This window comes from Apodemus sylvaticus, chromosome 1 (genome assembly GCF_947179515.1).
Source record: "Apodemus sylvaticus chromosome 1, mApoSyl1.1, whole genome shotgun sequence".
Lineage (NCBI taxonomy): Eukaryota > Metazoa > Chordata > Mammalia > Rodentia > Muridae > Apodemus > Apodemus sylvaticus.
The window spans coordinates 124,209,781-124,231,545 of record NC_067472.1 but is presented as its reverse complement, the minus strand read 5'-3'; the positions used below and the strand labels follow the sequence as shown (position 1 = coordinate 124,231,545).

The 21,765-nt window shown below is 46.1% G+C and overlaps 1 protein-coding gene across 1 annotated transcript in view; it reads right to left on the bottom strand.

Annotated features, from left to right (window-relative positions):
• The window catches only part of Cemip (cell migration inducing hyaluronidase 1), a 156,289-nt gene extending 134,959 nt beyond the window's left edge, over positions 1-21,330 (bottom strand). Inside the window, exon 1 of the mRNA XM_052159366.1 lies at positions 21,084-21,330. Within this exon, the coding sequence (XP_052015326.1) occupies positions 21,084-21,136 (53 nt within the window). The 5' untranslated portion in view covers positions 21,137-21,330. The remainder of the gene's footprint in view (positions 1-21,083) is intronic.
• Positions 21,331-21,765: the final 435 nt, after the last annotated feature.

The following is a 21,765-nucleotide window of genomic DNA, read 5'->3' as shown; positions in this document are numbered from 1 at the left end:
TCCATTAAGCAGCAAAACTTGGCAGCTTTGGCCACATGGTTCTGGCTTTTAGACTCAAGGATACAAGGAAGGAGTTGTAGAGTCTCCCTCTGTGGCTAAGAAAAGCTGCTGAGGCCAGGCATGTATCAGGGGTGTCCCTGCACAGAGGCCCAGAGAGGCCACTGCATACAGCTGTGAAAATGAAGCCTGGATCGCACTGAAGACCCCAGGAGATGTTGGAGATGCCAGAATCATATGATACCCGCCAAGGTCCATTGGGTGAGCTTTGAGATTTCAAAAGCAAGGCCCAGTCCCCATCCCCCACCACACCCTGCCTGCTGCCCGTGGCTCAGGATGTAAATCTCTCAGCTACTGCTCCAGTGCCATGCCTTCTGCTTCCTTCTGTGACTAACACTCTGAAATTAGTTGTAAGCAAGCTTCAATGTAAATGCTTTCTCTCATTAGTTGTCTTGCTCATAGTGTCTCTTTGCAGCAGTAGAACAATAACTAAGACAACCACCATCAGCACAACTATAGTCAGGCCATCATCATTACCACCACTACCATCACACCACACCATCACCATGATCACCATCACACCACACATTTATCGCCCTCACCATGATCACCACCACCATCATCTGTTTCTCAATTCAAGACACTTTGCACTGCAATTTTTTCTTCTTTAATGATTCCTTTACTTTGATATTTAAATAAGTCTGAGAGTTAAACCTTCTTGGTTTCACCTTTCCCACAACCTACAACTCTAGGTTCAAACTACTTTGCGTGTATCTGCTAAGTAGGTAGTAGCACCCCTGGTTGCTCCTTTGATGACCATCTCAAGGTACCCAAAGCCATGTCACATGAGCATACTCATTCTGAACAGTACCACAATCCATCTGGCTTTCATGTGCAAAGATGGACAGGTCTAGGCACCTTTTTACTCAGCAGAGAAAGTCAGAGCCATTTCTGGCCTCTAACTAAGAATGTATAGACTGGGCAGTGGAAAGAGGAACAGTTCCAATCAAACCAGGAAAATGGTTTCTTACTTTGAGCTCTGGAAGGCATCAACAAAGAACAGCAGTTCTGAGAAGCCATCCTTCAGAAGGTCTGTACATCATGCACACTCCAAGTGGCTCATTCCTGCGACAGTGCCTTCACAGAGGTGCAAGCACAGATTATCTCCTCTCTTGGAGTGCTTCTGCCCTATGAAGAGGAGACAGAAGCCCTTCCACTGCTCTCTTCATCCAGAAATACAACTCTCATTTTGGAATGAGCAAGGCACGCAGTGAGTCACCTCTTCAACTCTAGCAAGGGCTGGCTCCAGCTCCAGCACTCTCTATGCATTGCCTCCTTTAACTACCAGTGACCAAATAGGTTGTGACAATGACTGCTTCCTATTTAAAAGGAATGTCATCTCACATTGATGCTGGCTCAGGCCTTTTGTGCAGTTGACAAACCCCAGCGGCTATGCCACAGACTGAATGCTTAGGTCCCTCCGGTATCTAAACTTCCTATGGGAAGTAACTAGGCCATGCATGGGAAGCTCTCATAAAAGAGATCAATGCTCTTACACAGAGACTCTGGGCAGATACATTCTTCTGTCATATGAAAAATGTAGCCAGAGGATGGATGTTTATAAGCCAGAGATAGCCCTCATCAGAGCTCCCATGCTGCCGTCTGATCTCAGACTTCTACTATCCAGAAGTATAGGAAGCCAACTTCATTTATAACCCACCCAATACTTTATTACAGTAAACCAAAGTGATGGAGACAGGGCTCTGAGAGAAGATGCCAACTCATTTTTCTCACTTCTTTACCAAACCAGTGACTTCTTGCTATCATTGTACACATAAAAACTAGGGAAATTATGTTGCCAGTAACAGTACCAAATCCCACACGAACCAGTTCCAGAACCTAAAACATGGGACCTCTGACTTGAAATCTGAAGCCATCTTGATTACATGTAAGGACGGGCATATGGACATGTGAGAAAGCTCCCAGAACATGTACCAAACCAGAAAGACTTATTTCCGTCATTTAAAGATTCAGAGGAAAACAGTGAGAACTGACCCAGAATCACTGGAAAGTGATGTCACTGTTCTAGCTAGCCCACGCCCCGTGGTCATTATTTTAAAAGTGATGAGACCATCTATGAAAGCTGGCGCTGGAGCTGTGCCCCTGTCAACATCCGCTGTGTGGGCAGGCCCCTAAGGGCCATATGCTGATGCAGTGGGTAGGGAAGAAGCCGCCTTCTGGAGAGGTTGGTGTGCCTGGCTGGAGTCTGAGGCCGGGCACTGGGAATGGTCAGGGGACTGCTGGCTTTCCTTGGTTCTCTGGCTTTTCCCTGCAGCCACTGTCAGGTTAAAGTAGATTTTAAGATCTGCAGCTGAGATTCTGGGCATGCACCCTCCCCTGCTCCCATCCTGCCTTGCTACCACATTTGTCCCACATATCCCAAGGAGATGAGCTGACAGCTAGATGCCATAAGAAATGAACACAACAAGGCCCCTTGGCAGAACTGGGACTCGGGCAGATAATGCAGTGTGACATTCCACTATACCCAGTGTCATGACGGATGAAAATGAGTGTGGCAGGCTGACTTCACAAATGCCTTTTCTCTGCCTACCTTCCTGCCTCTCCTCAGATCCATGTACTTTAGCTTCTCCCTATGGGAGGTAGACTCTACATCTCTTCTTTCTAGGAGCTGGCCTTGCTTTAGCCAGAAGGGAAAGGAAGAAGGAAGATTTCCATTGTCTTGATAAAACTCCATGATGAAAAGCAACTTATAGAAGAAAGGGTTTATTTTGGCTTACAGTTCCAGGGGGCACAGTCCATCATGGTGGGGATGCATGACAGCTGGCACCTGGCATGACAACTGGAAAAGAGACCCTGAGAGTTCCATGTCTCCAAATGCAAACATGAAGTAGAGGATAAACTCACAGGCCAGGCTTTAACCCCTGGAAGCCCTCCTCCAGAAGCATACTTCCTTTAGCAGGCTGCACTTCCTAAATCTCCTCAGACAGAGCCACCACTGGAGACCAAGTGTTGAAATGCCTGAGTCTATGGGGGACAGTTCTAATTTAAACCTATAGAAAGGAAAGGAGAAATGTAGCATTAAGTTGGGAGGTGTCTCAGAGAGACAATGCAAGCTGTTTCTACCTCACAGAACTGTATGAATCACCATTGGGACAACTCCGGGCTGATCTAATGGTATTGAGAGACAGGTGGTCCCATCAACCTTCCTCCCCTTAGTAGACAGCTGACTCTAAGACCAGACATGTAGATGTGGCTGTTCCAGACCAACCAGCTTCAAGCTATCTGCCAACTAAATGTAGACCTAAGAGCTCATCAGGAACCAAAAGCCCTATCTACATCAGTGAATCCAGCTGGCCAGTCCACAGGCTGAAGACTTATGGTTGTTTAAACCATTGGTCTGGAGAATGCTTTGTTACACAGCAATAGCATACATTGAGAAGAAATGTTGAGAAGGCCTCACAGAGGAGAGGATGACACCCAGAAGGGAGCAGGAAGAAATAATGGATTGTTGAATGACTGGTTAGAGAAAACAGAACATGTAGCAGAGAAGAATGGGAAAGAAAAAAAATATGCTCCAAAGGGCCATGAAGAATGTTGGGGTGTCACTAGAATATAAACTGTAAGGGGGATGTACCTGGGCCAGACTCTGAGAGAAGGATACTACCCAGCCATGAGATGCTTCCCCATTGGTCCCCAGACCTCTGACCGAATAGCCTCACTTTATCACAGATAATTGACAAAGTATCAAAAGGGGCAAAGTCCTCCCCATTTGCCCCCATGCTGAGGAGTGAAATAGTTCAAAGATGAGCAGCCACAGTGGGGATGTCAACTATCATGCAAGTTTCCTCTCTAGCTCTGATAGAAAGTTTTTAAAACTATGGTTAGTGCAGACCCCTCAAGAACATGCCCATGACAGAATAAGGAAGGAGTCCCAACAAGATGAGAAGACGAGAAAGAAGTCCCAAAGTGAGATGAAAGCCTGTTTCCCAAGATTAGTTGATTGATTGATTGATTGATTGATTGATTGGCTGATTTTAGAGAGAGGCAGTGTTTTCTTTGAGATGATGTCTTTCTATGCCACATACCACATCTCATGTGGCTAGAAAGAGTGGAGGCATTCAGAGAACAAAACAGTGGTGATTACAGCTGCCTCTTCCACCACCTGTGAATTAAATCCTACATAAACCCCCATCTCCTGAGAGACAGTCAATGAAGCTTAGTAGTGTGACTTCTGAAGTTGGAGATGAAGTGAAAGGACTGTGTGTGGCCACAAATGGAGGCTGATGAGACACCTAGGGAACAGCTACCGAGCCAACTCAGGAGAAGGACTCAGTGGCTCCTACACTAAGCAGCCAGCGCCCCAGCATGCCACAGCCTAATCCTCACTTGGCTAACCCTCAGAGCAGTCACTGCAGGCTGGTCCCAGTCTTCACTCCCAGACATATCCAGGCTTGGCCTGCTCAGAGGCAATCACTGAAGTTGGCCCAGATGGTCAGATCAAGTGTCTGCCTGAATTCCTACTGAGCTAGCTTTATCGCATTCCTGTTATCTCTATGCTGGTAACTGGATCAAATATACTCTTCCTGGCAGCACCAATCAATGGATAAAGGAAAGATTGTTTGATAGAATTGTGCTGGGCTAACAGGTTAGTAATTGAAGGGATAATGGAGTTAGCGTATCTCCTTGCACCAGGAGCTGAAAGGAATTCCAGACAGGTCAAAGAGCTTAAAAATCAACTCATGGATCATCAGGTAGCTCTAGAATTTTCCTTGGTAAGGAGATTAAGATGCAACTAACTGATAGACTAGGCTACATGAAAATACTTCACATACCATATTTTATTTTTTAAGTGAAAAATAGAAGAGAGAACTTTACAAATTTATAGGCGTTGTAGACATTATAAGGAAAAAATGAGCACCTCATAAGTAAACATAAAAGATGAGATGACTTGATTATTTTCAACATTACCAGTGGTAAATGAATACAAATATGTGTCTGCAAACAAATAAATATAAATATGATTTTCACATACCAAAATTAAGTTTTAACTTTAGAAATATTGACTGTTGGTGAACCTGGCACTGTTATAAGCAGTGATGGCATAGATTTTAATAAATCTTTGGAGATGCCTTGAAAGAAGAATCAGAAGTAGCCAAACACTTTGGCCCATTGCATTCCATGTCTAGGAATCTTTCCTGTGCAAATCTATCAAAATTGAGGGAAATGCTACATAACTCTCTCTAATTTCTTAATAATAAAAAAAGATTTAGCAAGGAATTTGGTACCCTTTAAAAAACAATAAAACTGATGATTTTTAAAACTGAGACAAAAACATAAAACCATATGTATGTAAGTTAAAGTTACTTATGCATTATACAGACACCTAATAACACCAGAAAATTATTCATCCAGACTCCTATCGTGGCTTTTAGGTAATTGTCCTAGAGTTGTGTTTTCTGTGATTTCCAATTGATAAATTGCGCTGGTTGGTTTGTCAACTTGACACAAACCTAAACATATTTGGGAGAAGGCACCTCGACTGAGAAAATGGCTCCACCAGATTTCTTATAGACAAAACTATGGGGCATTTTCCCGATTAAAAATCAATGTGGGAGAGCCAAGACAACATGGCGTGGTCCCATCCTGGGCATGTGGTCCTAAGGTGGGTGAGAAAGTAGTCTAAGCAAGCCCTGGGGAGCAAGGCAGAGGGCAGCATTCATGCCTGGCCTCTGCTTCAGTTTCTGCTTCTAACTCCTGCCTCAAGTCCCTGCTCTGACTTCCCACCATGATGGACTGTGACTTGGAGTTGTAAACTGAAACAAACCCTTCCCTCCCCAAGGTGCTTCTGGTCATGGTTTTTATCATAGCAATCGAACCTAAACAGTACATAAATATAGATATCTGGTAGTATTTATATAGTATCTTGTTAAATACAGATACATATGCAACTTTCATATTATTTTTAAAATATTAATCACATGCTTTCTTAGTCACCTAGCTCCCAGTTATTGCTTCTTCCGTCAAAAATGTAAATCAGACTGATTCCTTACAGTATCCAGTTCATTACACTAAATGTTAGTGTAATGAACAAATAGACAAGTAATGTAGAAAATGAATGACATCATTAATGAATGAAGAAATATATAAATAACTGGGCACTTTCTTTCTAAACAGTGCCTTACAACCTGGAAACAACTGGGTGTGGTGGTGCAAACCTTTAATTCCAGCACTCAAGAGGCAGATGCAGGCAGATCTCTGGGAGTTTAAGGCTAGCCTGGTCTACAAAGCCAGTTCCAGGACAGTGAGGGTTGTTACACAGAGAAACCCAGTCTTAAAAAAACCAACCAACCAACAAACCAACCTCTGGAAACACTTTACCACTGCAGACTTGTTAGTGTTCTTTTACAGTCACAAAAAAACAAAACAAAACAAAAACAAACCTCCAACTCATTGTGTCCCTTCTGCTTACAGGTTCTTAAATTCACTAGGTTATCCGATCTCTCTTTCCCCAGAGGGCCCATCTGTGATCCGCAGACAAATTCTAACTAGATCTCTTAATGTTTAAATAGTCCTCAGCTTCCTCAAGCCTAAGGAACACTTTCCCCTTTTCTGCCCTCTGTGTGCTTTTTATAAGCATATATTATTCTCACTTGTCTATATGACCACACCCCACTCGCTTCCACCACTGCCTCGGGGTTGCAAGATGGAAGAGGTAATCACTTGATTTTGTGCCCTCCCGGTCTAGTGTGGAGTGGCTGGTTAATAAATACCTTTAGCATAAAGGGTCCAAGCAAACTCTAGATCTCACTGACACTGACTCCAGACTTTCCAACTCATCTAGCTTTTTTTCAGTAAACAGGTCAGACTGTTAAATTCGCGGGTGGCTCATCACAGCCCTAAGTGGGACACAAAGCAAGCACCAAGTGGTAAGAGCTTCTCACCCAGAATCCCCGAGACTGCTCATTCCTGTCCTGGTAGTCTCCATTGGCATACATCTTGAGTTTCAGATTCCCAGTCAGAGCTCTCCAGAATAACAAAATGGGAGCCCTGAAGGCATACACTAGTGGCCCTGGACCTCACCACAGATCACCACTTACGGCTCACTCTACCGAGAAAGTAGAACGGGTCCTTAAGATTGCCCAACAAAGAGGACAATCCCAATCTCTATTTACCTGCTTAGTTTTGTGAATAACAACAATAATAATGTAAGGCAGATCAAAAGTAATTTCATAACATTCTCAATGAGAGCTAACTAAAATTCCACAGTATTTTAAAGAAAATGCCCCCCCCCCCATCCTGCAATGGATAATGCTGTTGAAATTTCAGGGTTCCTTGTTTGATCAATGGTGTCCCAGAGTATAAATGTCTAGCCCAAACCTTCTCTAGTCTTGCAGCTGGAGCCTCCAGGACCTCCTCCTGTGTTCAGTCCACCATCAAACCATGTCCACTGTATCTCCTGAACCCCACCCAGATCCTTCCACATTCTTTCTCCTTATCTCAGCCCCCACCACCCTGTCCTGACCCCAGCCTCCTAGCCTCCTGTGCCTCTCCTCTTGCTAACAATAAGCACCCACACCCACCCATATGAAACATCTGAGAGCTACAAACTGGGCCCATTTCTACCTCTACCTCTACCTCTACCTCTACCTCTACCTCTACCTCTACCTCTACCTCTACCTCTACCTCTACCGGCGGCCACCTGCAGTCAGATTCCCACTCAGATTCTCTATTGCCCCTCCTGAGACCTTGCTCCTTTGATTCATGTCACTGACGACGGTTTAAAGTTTCCACGTGTGTTCTGTGTGCTGCTTTCCCCTGCTCTCTCCCTCTGGACCATACTGTTCCCCTATCCACACATAGCTATTAATGGACAGAACAGGTAGGAGGGTTGAGATATGCCCTAAATGGAAGATACACACTAATTTTCAAGACTTGTTATAATAAGATGTACACTATCTTTTAGACTGACTATACTATCTATGAATTATTGTGGAAGCTGCAATATTTTGTATGCATTAGATTATAATAATGCATACAATGTATATTGTGAAAAATTAATGAGCTTTTTATATATGCATGTGTTTGTATATGTGTGCATAAGTATGTGGTGTGTGTGTCTGTGTATGCACATGTGGAAGCCAGAAGTTGAGAATGGTTATCTGCCAACCACTCTGTACACTATAAATGCTGGGAAACAGTCTCTTATTTGAATCTGGGGCCTCCCAGTTCAGTTAGTCTGGTTATCAGCTTGCTCTGGAATCCTCTATTTCTGCCTTCTAAGTGATGGGTGAGATTAAGGTTGGACTGCCACGCCCACCGAACATTTACATGGATGCTGGTCCTTGTGCTTGAGGGGCAGTCATTTTACCTGCTGGACCAGCTTCCCCAGCCAATAAAAGTTAACTTTGCCCTTTCCACTTTATCGGGATGGCTAGAATACTCCAAAGTCTGTCTAAGGCTCCCACTGTACTTCCATGGGTCAATGGTCACCTCTGAGAAGACTCTGATATTATGAACTGGCTTCATGGACCTGCCAAAGCAGTCAACTTTAGTCAAGTAAGCAAAGGATGTGTTCTGGCTGGAAAGACAGTATATGGGAAAAAAAAAGCTGAGCAGACTCAGACTCAGAGGCTGAGCATCATGGGAAGTTTTTGAAGAATCAGAAAAAAAACTTTACATAGCAGCAGAGGCTACAGGATGAAGACACTGCCCATGTCCTGATGTTGGACAAAAAAAAAAACAAAAACAAAACACCAAAAAACAAAAACAAAATTCATCCAACAGTACTTACAGATATCATCAAGCAATTGATGAATCCAGAAATGCTCCCTCAAATCTTTGAGCCTTTTCTGTATGGCAACCAAAATCCACATCCCAAGGAGTGAGCCCTAAGACTCTGAGATGCTTCCCAAGCAGAGCTCCCTGGGAACTGCCACACGTGGCCTTGGTGCCAGTGAGTAAGCCAGACAGTGTCATTTCCTTCAGGTCTGTGAGTCTGCTCAGAGCTGGACCGGTTGGCCTCTCCGTGGGGATTCTGGAAAGTAATGGCTATCCAAAATACCACAAGCCTTGCCTAGGCCACCCCCACCACCCCTGCCCCCAGGAACAGTGGCCTAATGCCTGGCTCCTGTTCACACCCTCCTCCATTCAGAGCCTCTGAAGTTGAAAGCTAGGCTCTTAGACTCGGCTTTTAAGGGAGGTCTTTACCTGAACCTCCCTCGCCTCTCATTTCCAGTCCCAGGAAACTTATAGAGCTTTTCCAAACACCCATTCTCTAACTCCTCTGTCTGTGGCCAAGACTCTTGCTTTCTTCCTGACCCTGTCTTTTCTGGCCTGCAAACCAACTGCCCTCTCCTTTAAGACTTAATCAGTTCATCCAAGATGCCTGCAGCCTAATCCTTGCCTGAAGAGCTGTTTGTGCTGCTTCTGCAGTGGCACCCCATATTGCTTTGTTCACACCCTCTTACAGCCCAGATTGTAAGAGGGCTGTCTGTCTATCTCTCCAGCTAAGCTGTGAACTTCGCCATTGTGGAGAGACAATGAAGACACCCTTAATCTCCCCGGTGTTAGAACAGATCCACAATTAACAGTGGCTGCGTTGGGGCCGCAGCTCCTTTTCACCTTGCTCTACTGAGAAGGATTAACATTCCCCTAAACGTATTTCACCAAGCTCAAGAGTCAAGCCACAGCAGTCATTATCAAGAGCAACACCTTTTAGGTCATGCAGCCCTGCGTCTCAGTTTTCAACTCTGCCACCTCTAAGTAGGTGATTTTGACTAAATCATGTCACCTCACTGGGTCCCCTCTGTCTGCAGAATGGGACAAAGGTTTGTCATAGTTGTCAGGTAGATAAAATATGGTGGTGTGTACAAAGTGTTTCACCTGGATCTAAACTTTGTAAGTGCTCAGTAGATTCTAGGCAGTAATTGAAATGATGGAGGTGACCACAGGGCCACAGGAGCATACACAACTCAGAAGTTACTGGCAGTCTCTAGCTTTGTCCTACTCCCAGAGGAAATATAGAAGAACTATCAGCACTAGCCTTGGCTGCCCGAGCCTGAAATTCCAGCCACTCAGGAGGCTGAGAGGCAGAAAGATCAAAACTTGCAGGCATGCTGGGTCCATGAATTTAGTTGAAGGTCAGGATGGGTAACTTAGTGAGCCACTGTTTCAAAGTGCTGCAAAGAAACTCATGATCTAACATACGTGATGTGATATGACCACTGCATGATATGGTTAAGGATTTTATTGTAGGTCTTAAGAGAGAACAGAGCAGCAAAATGAACATGACCAGCAGACTGGGCATGTCAGGAGCTAGGGAAACAGGAGAATGGGAAAGAATAGTGGAGAGACCGAGATAGCAAGAGATAAGAGAATGAAGGAGGGAGGGAGAGAAAGAGGGAAGAAGGGAGAAAAAGAGAGAATAAGAGAAAGTGTCTGAATAGTAGGAAATATCAGGTTATAAGAAAGGTGGGTAGTTGGGAGCAGGGAAGGGCCAGGACACTGGTGTGGGGGCTTTGATGAGCCATGATAAGTCCATAGCCATGTGTCAATGGAGCCATATGTCCCTTCCGACAGAGATAAGGGAAATGACCCCTTTGGCAGTAGGAAACTAGTTTCATGAGCTCCTGAGGAGTGTTTGCTTTTCTCTAACTACCAGGAATCCTCCTGTAGTCCAGGCTTGAGCACAGTTCTAGGTATCTGGACAGCCTGTAAAACCTACAAGAGCCATGTGCTCCTACTACATGCTAGCCATTGGCAATAAGTAGAACACAAGTCTTTGCTTTGCACCAGGTAGGGATTTTGTCTCTGAATGGGGAAAGGGCCATTGATTGCGTTATTGGTGATGAGAGAAAAGTCATCTCCAGTTAAAAGAAACCACAGCCTCCTGGGCCACAGTCTCCAGAATGGTCAACAAGTAGCGGGAAAGATGCATGCACACTTTTCAAATTATGACTCTCCCCTTTCAGTTCCCCAGATCCCAGTGTCCTCAGGCAACCTCCACAGAGTGTGGGCTCAAGTTTATAGTTGCAAAGCAACATTTGAAAGAACCATCACCTCTGTCTTTATGTCAAGAATAGCTTCTTATTTAAAGCAACTGTATGTGGTTATGTTTAAAGGAAAAAAAGACTTTCATCACATGGTCATTCTCAGAAAATTTCAGATGTTGACATCGCTACCATTTGTACAAACCGTACCCTATGATTTTAAAATCTGAATCATATGTAAGGTCTTCCTCAGCCACCTGAAAAGCCCCAACGTATGAACAGCCCACAATTATGTGGTCAGCATCATCACCAAGCTGCTGGAAGCTGTGATGCCAATATACACCGCCAGCATGGCCAGGCCTTCTCACTTTCACAACGTCATTTCGGTAAGAAGAAAACCATGGGTCTGGGCATCCTGAAGCCCAAACCTTCAACTGATTTCACTCTTACTACCTGGAAGAGAATGAAGGATTCTCATGGCATCGGTGCCTTCTCAGAAAGTCCCGGGATATGGGCTAGAGACATAGCTCAATTGGTGGAATGTGTACCCGGCATGCACAGGAGCCTGGATTCCATCCCCAACACCACATAAACTGGGTCTGGACTCACACTCCTAAAATCCCAGTACTCAGAAGGTAGAGGCAGGAGAATAAAAAAGTCAAAGTTATCCTCAGCTACACGGTAAGTTCTAGACCAGCCTGGGATGCATGCAACCCTAGAGAAAGTGGATAGAGGAAGAAGTCACGGACACAGGCCCGGTGCAGTAGAGCAAAACCTGCAGAAGGCCCTTATATCAGCCACCAGTTTCTTCCTGGGCCAGACAGACAGGTAAGCAAGGGGAAAGAGAATATGAAACTTCATTTCCAGAGCCTACACAGGCTTTGTGTGCCTCTCAGATGCCAGTCCCAAAACTCTCACATCCCAACAGAGTCACAAGTGCCCTCAGCATGTCCACAGGCTTGCTACAGCCGCCTTGGCCTAGGGTGAAGCAAGTAAAAATACTTACCTTAGGTATAAAATAAAGAGACCACACACACACACACACACACACACACACACACACACACTCACACACACACACACACACACACTCACACACACTCACACACACACTCTCACACACATACACACTCACACACACACACACAATCATCAGAAAGAACAGAAAGCTCAGTCCTTAATGTATAAATAATACTGTAATCCAACATTTAAAGATTTAAACATTCCATTCCATGAAGAACCAAGGGAGAAAATTCTAACTAAGAATAGGGTCAGTTCAGTGGATTATTCTCCCTTTGTCTCTTGTTTATAAGCTTCTTAGTGTGCAATGGATGGCTGTAGAGTCGCCCAGCTGTGAGCCAGCCAGTGTGCATGAGTCGGAGCAAAAGAGGAATGTGTGACCTCACTCAGGACTGAGCAACAGTAGAGAAATGCAACATTTTTGCTGAGTAACATGGAAATGGATCTGAAATGTATGGATTAAGTTCCTTTGAAAAACAACATGATTTTTTAAGGGAAGGAAAGGAAAAGTACTTAGCTGCGGTGTCTGAGGTCTTTTTTTTTTAACCCGATCCTTTGGAAAATGAGCACATGAACAAATTACTCAGGGCCTGCCACCCAGCTTTGAAATGTGCTTGTCACAAACCACCAGCCTGTTTAAAAGCATTTGTTAGTAATTCACTCAAGCTTGCTCACTGCACACTCCTTTGGGGGCTGATCTCTACTGCTCATTCGAGGAAGGACAGCTGTGTCCCACCACACAGAGACAAGGCAGGAACAAGTGTCCCATCAGACAGTGTGACAAGTGTCTTCTACAGGAGGCAGGAATCAGGGCAGGGAGGCATGAGGACCTGAGTTTGGTCCCCAGGAGTAGTGGCTTGTGTCTATAATCCCAGCTCTGGAGTGGCTGGGACACCAGGATCTCTAAAGTTCACTGGCCAACTTACAGTTGAGTCTGTAAGCTCCAGGTTCTGTGAGAGGTGTTTCTCAAAACAATTAGGTAAAGAACAATTGAGGATGATATTGACCTCTGGCCCCTACGTGCATGCACAAACAAGTACATGCACATTCACACATGCTGCACATGTGCACACACACAAACGATTTTATTTTGAAAGGCAAGACGGCAGTGCCTTAAGCTGAAAGTTGGACAGAAGAACCACACAGGCTTACCTCAGTAACTCATTAGTGTACTCAAGTCCTACCTGCAGATACCACGGCCCCTCAGGAAGGCAGAGAAAGAAGGGGTGAAGTTTGATGATAGTAAGCAGTAGCCTCTACACCCGTGTCTACCATGGCTCAGGCTTACCTCCAGCTAGCCTCCCATGTGGCTGAGAGGACCACAGTCAGGGACCACCTCTGTCAAGACACTAGGGCAATGCAGGACCTACTCTGAGTGTAGTCCAAGGAATAGCCTAGGAAGAAGGGAGAGGCCAAGACACCATGTTCTGGGTACCAGTCTTTGTGCAGGGTTCCAATTGCTGTGGCAATGAGGGATGAAGGCCAGATGCTCCCCAGAGGACAGGGTCACCGATTGCCCTTATTCTGCAGCCTTCTCTGAAACTTCCCAAAGGACAGAGGGAACCTCCGAGAACCACAGATGCTTAGCCGGGTGGAATTTATATACCGATGTGCTGTGTGCCTCTGCCAGGGTTCCTCAAATACCTAGCAGGTTCTTCTAAAGGCAGTGCTTTCTAGTTCTCCGGACTAAACAGGACTTGCTTTTGCCATCTTAAATCATTCATTTGGTTATACTGGAAGAGCTGGTACCAGCCCCAGAATTGGCTTTCCAGATCCCCTCTGAGTGACTTGGACCACTCATCAGGAATGGACAGGTTCTATTCAAATGGAGTCCTATCAGGATATCCATTTCCTCTTTAGGAGAGAGTTTTGTAGGAGGCTCACAAGAACCATAACCTGAACTACTTTGCTATCGAAACTCCACCATAACCTACCTATCAGCCTTGCCTCCGGTTACCAGACTCCTCCTTCAAAAACACTTTGCATTCAAATTTGGCTACCTTTCATTAATGAAAAAAAGATTCAAGGTCTTCTGTAAATGTGTCAACATTTTACATCCAGGAAATAAACCAATTTTCTTCATTTCCAGCTTTTATAACATATGAAAGTCTTAGGAGGTTTAATACTGATTGACAGGTTTGAAAATAAACAGCCTATTTTTGCAGAGAGCTCACAGCTGTATTGCTTCCTCCCATGGTGAGCTCAACTGGCGTTTTCTATCAGAGAGACTTTGCCAATAGCAAGCCTCCTCCTCTGTGTTCTAAGCTACCACATACAAAATAACTGTGGCCTTATTTCTTTGAAAATTAATGCCACACACATACAGATACCATTTAAAAAAAAACAGCAAGACACCAAAATATTTAGAAGACACAGCAAGATAGACTACAATGAAATTAAGATAACACCATTAATATGGCTGCCTGGAGCAAAACAAAAAGATCCCAGACAAAAGCTTTTCAACTGTGTGCCTGGAAACCCAGAGGATGTTTGGAACCTTGTATGGACGTCAATACAAAGACTGCTACCCCTCCTAGTCACAGATACTCTTTATCTGGTTTGTGAATGGAATTTAGTTGGATTTTATAGAAATAAAACACTTTATAGTCAAAGTCCTTTTGTAAGCCTCTTGTCTAGGAGACAAGACCTACCACCATTTGCAGGCTTGTTCTTCTCCATGGTATAGTCCAAGGTCTGGGCGTGTTAGGGAGCATGTGTCCCCGAGTCAGATACACACCTGAGACTTGCAAAAACTGAGCCATTTAGGACTGTTGCTGCTTCTGGACCTTTCTCAGTGCCCTTCTCTTTATGTGGAATGCTTCTGAGCTTCCCTCTTAGAATCCATATTGCTTAAGTTAAAAATACCTATTAGTCCAGGTGGTGGAGCATGCCTTTAATCCCAGCACTCGGATGACAGAGGTGGGTGGATCTCTGAGTTTGAAGCCTGATCTACAGAGAGAGTTCTAGAGCTACACAGAGAAACCCTGTCAAAGGAAGGCAGGAAGAAAGGAAGGAAGGAAGGAAGGAAGGAAGGAAGGAAGGAAGGAAGGAAGGAAGGAAGGAAGGAAGGAAGGAAGGAAGAAGCCTCTAGACTTCCACAAAGGTTCCTGGCTTCACCTCCAGCTCAGTCAATAACACCTCTGTCCCCCCGCCCCAGTTTGTCCTAACCTCCACCCTGTGAGCCATATCCAGTGGTCCGTCTCACTCTCTGAAGCAACTTCCCAGAAGGCTTTGAGGTCTGTCCTTCCTCTAGATCTTGGGCCATGGCTTCTACTCTGTGTCCCCAGAAGCTAAGCCACTTGGCTGATCACAGGTTCTCTATTTCCAGCTTCTGACTGTGGTGGTGCATGGCAGACTGCAAGAGCACACTGCATCTCTAGCTCCCAGAGTGCATTTTCCATGGCCACCCCACCCTTGTAGGAAAGCTGCAGGGATGGGGGACTGGGGAAGACAATTGGGGTTTTAAATTTCATTTTCACTTTTTGAGAAAAATGTAATCTTTTAGAGTCCAGAAAAATTGTTTAATGTAAGCATGCATTCTCACTGTCTGGGACCAGAGTTAGATGAAATTCCTCAAATGATCTCTTAATGCTACCAAAATTGCATTCAAATACTTCTGCCAGGCAAAGATAAATTACCATTTACACAATAATCTTGCACTTAAAAGTAACTGGGTCCAGAGAGTTTGGGGAAATTTATTATGACAGGAAAAGGGGGTTCAAGATATTTAGTCTGCTGATAAGACAGCTTAGGAATGACCATAATCGTCTCTAGGAATTCGAAAGGTCTTTATAAGGTCACTAAGAGGTTATGGGCCAGCTTGGGTCCATCTACTTGGGACATCAGATATTGGCTTAAATGACAACAAAGTGAGTTAGTTGGAATCACAGAAAGTCAATGGGAGAATCAGAAGTGCTCTCCCCTGAAAGCAGGCCCTCCAAGGCTGTCCCTCATGTGCTGAGCCAGAATCCTGCTTTCTCAAGCCCCCCTGTAGCTTCTTACTTACACGTTCAAGCGCAGGATGCTCCTCTAATGTAAGAAAGTAAGAAAGCAGAAGATAGGAAGAGCCAAGGACCCTGCCCAAGGTCTGACTGACAGTCCAGGTGGGGAGCAGAGTGACAAGGGCCATCACCTTCTATCTAATCTCCAAAGGATGCCCCAGTGTCCTCTATCTTTCCTGAGAAGTGCAGTCATACGAAGGGAAATCTGAGTCCCATTTTGATGTTCACCATGATGTCCTCAGCCCCATTTCCTGAAGCTATAAAGACGGGTGTCAACAGCACAAGCCCCTCAGCTCAAAATGGGACAGCTGTGCAGTAGGCTACTGAAGAAGCCTTCAGACTTTCTGTCCCCTTGTCCTACCTAGAAACAGATAGACAGCTGTCAGCCATCGATGCTTTGCACGGCAAAGCCACCAGACTCTAGTCATGACTTCCCTGCAAGAGAAAATGCCTGATGGCTACGTTTCTCAGCAGATGGAGAAAAAAATGCATAGTTCCTTCCAAAGCAGTTGTTTAAAGCAATATAAAGTTGTGCTAATCCTGTGGTCTCATTGCCCTTGCAAAGGATTCAAAGTGAATACCTTAGTGAGTTCCCAAGGCAAGAAGCTCTGTTGTCTATGGTGGAGAGTAGAAGAGAGAGAGAGAGAGAGAGAGAGATTCTTGCTCAGAGTAGGTGCCTTTGCAGGGAAAGTCTGCTGGGCTTCCAGAGGACCCCTCCCTTGTAGGTCTGGGAAGGGAAGGCCATATTAGCTTCCTGGAGCCAAGTAGAACCTCGAGAAGCCAAGCAGAATCTGGGGACAGGCCCTGGAAAATAACAGGGGCAGGAAGGCACTCCTCTCCCTCTGGGTGGGTAAGTGTGTTTCCTGGCACCGAGGGACTATGGAGCAGTATAATGTATATTTGATGATATTTCTCAGCAAGCAGCCTCCCTGCCAGAGACCTAGGCTAGAATAAAGCCTGGCACTGGGGCAGATAGAAGATAAAGGGAAAACCGAGAAACCTGCCAGAGAGGCCAGGATGGTCCCAAGGGAGTGGCTAGACAGCAAGGTGCGGAGACTAATAAAAGTCACCATGACAGCCGCCACCCTATCCAAATCTGCAAAGTTCCAACAAGTATGGCTTTTGGGGGAGCTGAAGATCATGCAGAGCAGCTGACAAACCACAGAAAGACACACAGGGCCCTGAGAACCTATCCAGTACCCACTCCCGATGGCTGCCAACCCAAGCAGAGTCAAACAAGCAAGATCCTCATAGTCCCCATTCAAAGGAAACAAGCTGCCTTTGCAGTGATGAAAAACAGCAAAGACAGCTGACACATCACTCCGATGAGATCAAATACCTGTGTATTCGCCATCGTGCACAAAGACACATGTCACCCAAACTGTCACAGCTAGGGAATCTTGTGAATGAAACTCATGATCATAACTTTGTTCCCCATGGGAAGCCAACCTCCTTGCAAGTAGGTGTCTTTTGAGCTACAGATAAAATGTAAAGTGCACGTAATCCACATGATAGTGCTCATCTGCCAAGAGTACACGGGACTGAAAGGGGTCACTTATGCCTCGGGCTTCAAAGGAGCCAACGAGAATAACTAGAGTCATCTTTCCTATCAAACGCCACCCTTGCCATCTGAAACTGTCTGCCCCAGAAACTCAGGCATGGCTAGCACGGTCAGAAGACTACAGGACTAAGGACGAGCTCCTCCCTTCCACCCAGGCAGCGTGCTCCCCACTGGCCTTGCTTCCCACAAGGGTTCAGCAGTTCAGTCATTTTTCTTACCTAGAAGTCACAGGGACACAGGAGACTGGACTCTAGCACAAAGAACACAGCCCAGACTTCAGCACGAGTTGGGAAAAGACTTCTGCTGTAGGGACATCACCAGTTGAGGAGAGTCACACACAGAGAGACTCTCAGCATCTGCAGGATGCTCCTGAACTTATTCAAGTGAGGAAACAAAGAATCCTTCTGATCTGTTGAGAGGAGGAAAGAAGGAAAATCTGAGCACATCGGAATGGGAAGCTGACAGAAATAGGCACATGCGCATGCACACTTTGTAGGGAAAGATTTACCTACAGTCCTGTATGCTTATGGGTCCGGTAGTCAAATTTCTGTGGTGTGTTTCTAGTGGTTTCTACCAGAACCCCAAAATGCAGAACCTAAGGGCACCTCCAAATCCAATATAGACCAGAATATCGTGAACCAAGAGTCTTGACTAAGTTGTCATGTCTAAGCAAAACTCAAACATGACTGAGAGTGTTTGACATGACCACTCTATGTCTAATAAGACCAATGTCTTTCCTCTGTAGCTAACCAGAAGTATCTAGAAACAAGGCCTTGGAGACCCTCCAGGCCTGCACCCCAAGCCTGCACTGTCTTAGAAAGACAGTGAGGCTTCTTACCAGATCATGTGGGAAAAGAATCAGGAAGAAATGATTATCTAGATAAGTGGTTCTCAACCTTCCTAATGCTGCGACGCTTTAATACAGTGCCTTATGTTGTGACCCCAACTATTAAATTATTTTCCTTGCTACTTCATAATTGTGTTTGTAATTATGTTACTACAATTTTGTTACATTATGAATCCTAATGTAAATATCTGTGCTTTCCTATAGCCTGAGGTGACCCCTGTGAAATAGTCACTCGACACCCCCTCAAAGAGGTTGCAACCCATAGGTTGAGAACTGCTGTCCTAGATCAAAGGACTGAAACAAAGCACTGAAAACTACTTACTTCTTTTTTAAAAAACAGTATTTCCTCCAAGCGGTGCAGGTGGGGAAACAGTAAACCGGTTTGTCTCATAAAAATCCTTCCATTTCTCTTCCTTCAGCACTTTCACCAATATGAAAATAACAAGGCGGTGGAACTGCTCCCAACCAGTTACTGGGCTAAGAAAGAGGACACAGGGCGGGTAGACAGCTCAGAAAAATGTGCAGCACTTTGAAATGCACCTGTAATCTGAACCATTTTAGCAGAGTTCTCTGTGCTCAGCACTGGGCTTAACTGCTTGGCCTTATACTAGTAATTTCAGCCACTTACCGAGAGATTCCACTTGCCCCCACTTAGAGGTGAGGAAGCGTAGTTTAGCCGACTTTCCCGAAGTCATAGATCTCTCTGTCTCTCTTTCTCTCCCTCTCTCCTCCTTTCCCCCTCTCTTTTTTGTAATTATTTATTATATGTATGCTTCAGTCACAAGCAAAAAAGAGCTGATTTCTTATAGTTTTTAAAATAAAGGGGCACACATTTCTGTATTTGAGTTTTGGTGGTGCTGACAGAAGAGCCCATGCAGTATCACTTCTTACAAGAAGAAGAACATAACGTCTCACTCTACTCCCAAGTTATCAGTTTGAAGCATCATCAGCTACTGGGCTATGTGGAGCCTTTGGAAGCTGCCTCAAGAGTCCAGCTTTAGAGGACACCATTAGGATCAGAAAGAGCATTGTTGCTTTCTTTATACACACACTCAGACATTTCCTTTGAAATTTTTTAAATGTGGTTTCTTCTCCATTCTCTCATAAACTGTGAAACTAAAGTACTGATTCATTACCATAATTATTAAATTGTTTTATTTTAAAAAATGATCTTACACCCTGCACTGAAAGCAATTTCGTTCTGTACATAATTATATATACTTTTATCTCATTGTCTGGGTCATATAACAAAAGTTTTACACCTGTCTCACCTCTGAGGGATCTCCATGGTGTCACATAAGAATAAAGGAAGCCCCTAGTGACATCAAGGGGCTACACAGAAAAAGATGCAAGCTCTGCTGGGACCTGGTAGAAAACCACAGCCTCCGGCAAAGTAGGCTCCCTCCTGAGTGCTTAGCGTCTCTAGAAAAAATACCTAGGCCCCCGAGGCTAGTCCCTCTCTACCTTCCTAGAGTCTAAACACCTTAATCGGTGAGGGAGGTGCCTGAACACACCAGACTCAGGGCCACAGGCCCCGAGTGGCGGAAGTAGCTGGGAGCTGTCCATGGTGGCGCCGAGCCTGGGCACGCAGAGCAGCCTATTCCCCGCCCGCGGGCGCGCCTTGGGGTCCCTCTCCAGACCGCGGAGATGGAAATGACTCCCTGGCTCTCTGTCTCCTGGGCAGGCTTCAGCCAGGTCATGGCTCTCACATCAAAAGCTTGGTTTTAAAGAGAAGGGCTTACCTGTGGGCAGAGTTGGCTGCTCGGAGCAGGACTGAGAAGCTCAGACCTGGTGCGGGTAGAACGTCCAGCTCTTGGGAAACAGCAGCGCAATGCTCTGGTCCAGAGCACAAGCATTCTCTGGGGTTTATTCCGAGATGTCACTGGACCTCGGTCCCAGAGCGGAGAGCTTGAGAACCGTGGACAACTCAGACTTGTGCCTTGTGGAGACCTTGGTTTTTTTCTGTCAATCTAGCGCGACCCTTCTTGCAGATGATATCTGTTGCTAGGGGCCACCAAATGTTCCTGCAGCGCTGCCAGGCTTAGCGTTTGTTTAAATAACTGCAGAGGCCACCGAGGTCGTCTAACATCAGATCATCTCCTTCCGCCCTGTGCCAGCGTATCGCTGGGAGGGCAGAGCCAAGCTTGGGGGCCCAGGAGACCTTGCTTAGGTGGTAGCGACAAGGTGCAGACTTGCGAAGCTCACCATTAGCCACAGGGTAAGCGCGTTCCCTGCACCGGGCTCCTTGCCTAGGGGCCATCTCTCTTCGATGAGACACTGTTGTTTGTGTGAACATCCGGTGCCATTCACAGGGGCACAAGCTAAGCAAAACAGAGATCCACCTCCCGTCGAATGCATTCCCGGACGATGGTGTCCCCAATACCTGACGTTTGTAAAGATTTCAGAGACGAAGGACCGTGACGGGGGCGTGTGCCCACCAATATATTCATGGATAGGCAGGTAGGCAGGCAAGCAGACAGACAGACAGACAGACAGACAGAGGTAGACAGCATAGAATAGGCTGGACAATCAGACTGATCGAGGGCAACGTTCTACCTAAACAGTGGGGAGGTGTGGGATTCCGTCTCTCCTCTCCTCCCCATGGCTTAATCCAAGCAGCCCTCGTGCCCTAGCTCCGGTCCTCTTACCTCAGGTTGATGACCGAGACCCCGCCACGCCTCGGGGATCTGAAGTGCAGCATCCCGGAGTCTGGTATCTGATCCCACGCGTTGAGCTCCTGAGCGTAAGCAAGCGGCACGGGAGCTCGTGGAAAGTGGGTGAAGATTCTGGCCTCACTCGGCACAGTGCTCCCCCAGCACCAGACCACTGCCACTCAGCGCAGAAGGCGCCGGTCGCTCGACTCCGCGCGCTCACTGGCTTAGTAGCTAGCTCGGAGCTGCCAGCCCGAGCCGCCGCTTTTTATAGTCGCCTTCCGGGGCTGACTCCTCCCCACCAGAGCCCCCGGCGCCCGCACTCATCCCGTCCCCCCTGTCCCACCCCTGTCTTAGGGCAGCGTCCTCCCACTCACCGCGGTGGGCGGCCTGCGGGGCCGGACCGGGCGGGCTCTGGCGGCCGCTCCGGGAGGAGCAGACCTGAGTCTGAGAGCCGCCGCCGGGACAAGCCGCGGCCACCAGGTGAGGGCGCTGGAGCCTAGGACGAGAGCTGCGGACCTCCAAGGGCTGTAGTGAAGGAAGAGCGCCTTGTACTCAGTGCCCTCCCCAAGGGACAGACAGGCAGGAAGACTTTCACAGAGTCGCCACCACTCTACGTTCAGGCTGTTAGATTTCAAACCCGGAACCCTTTTTGTAAGCCAAAGTAGCAACAGAATCC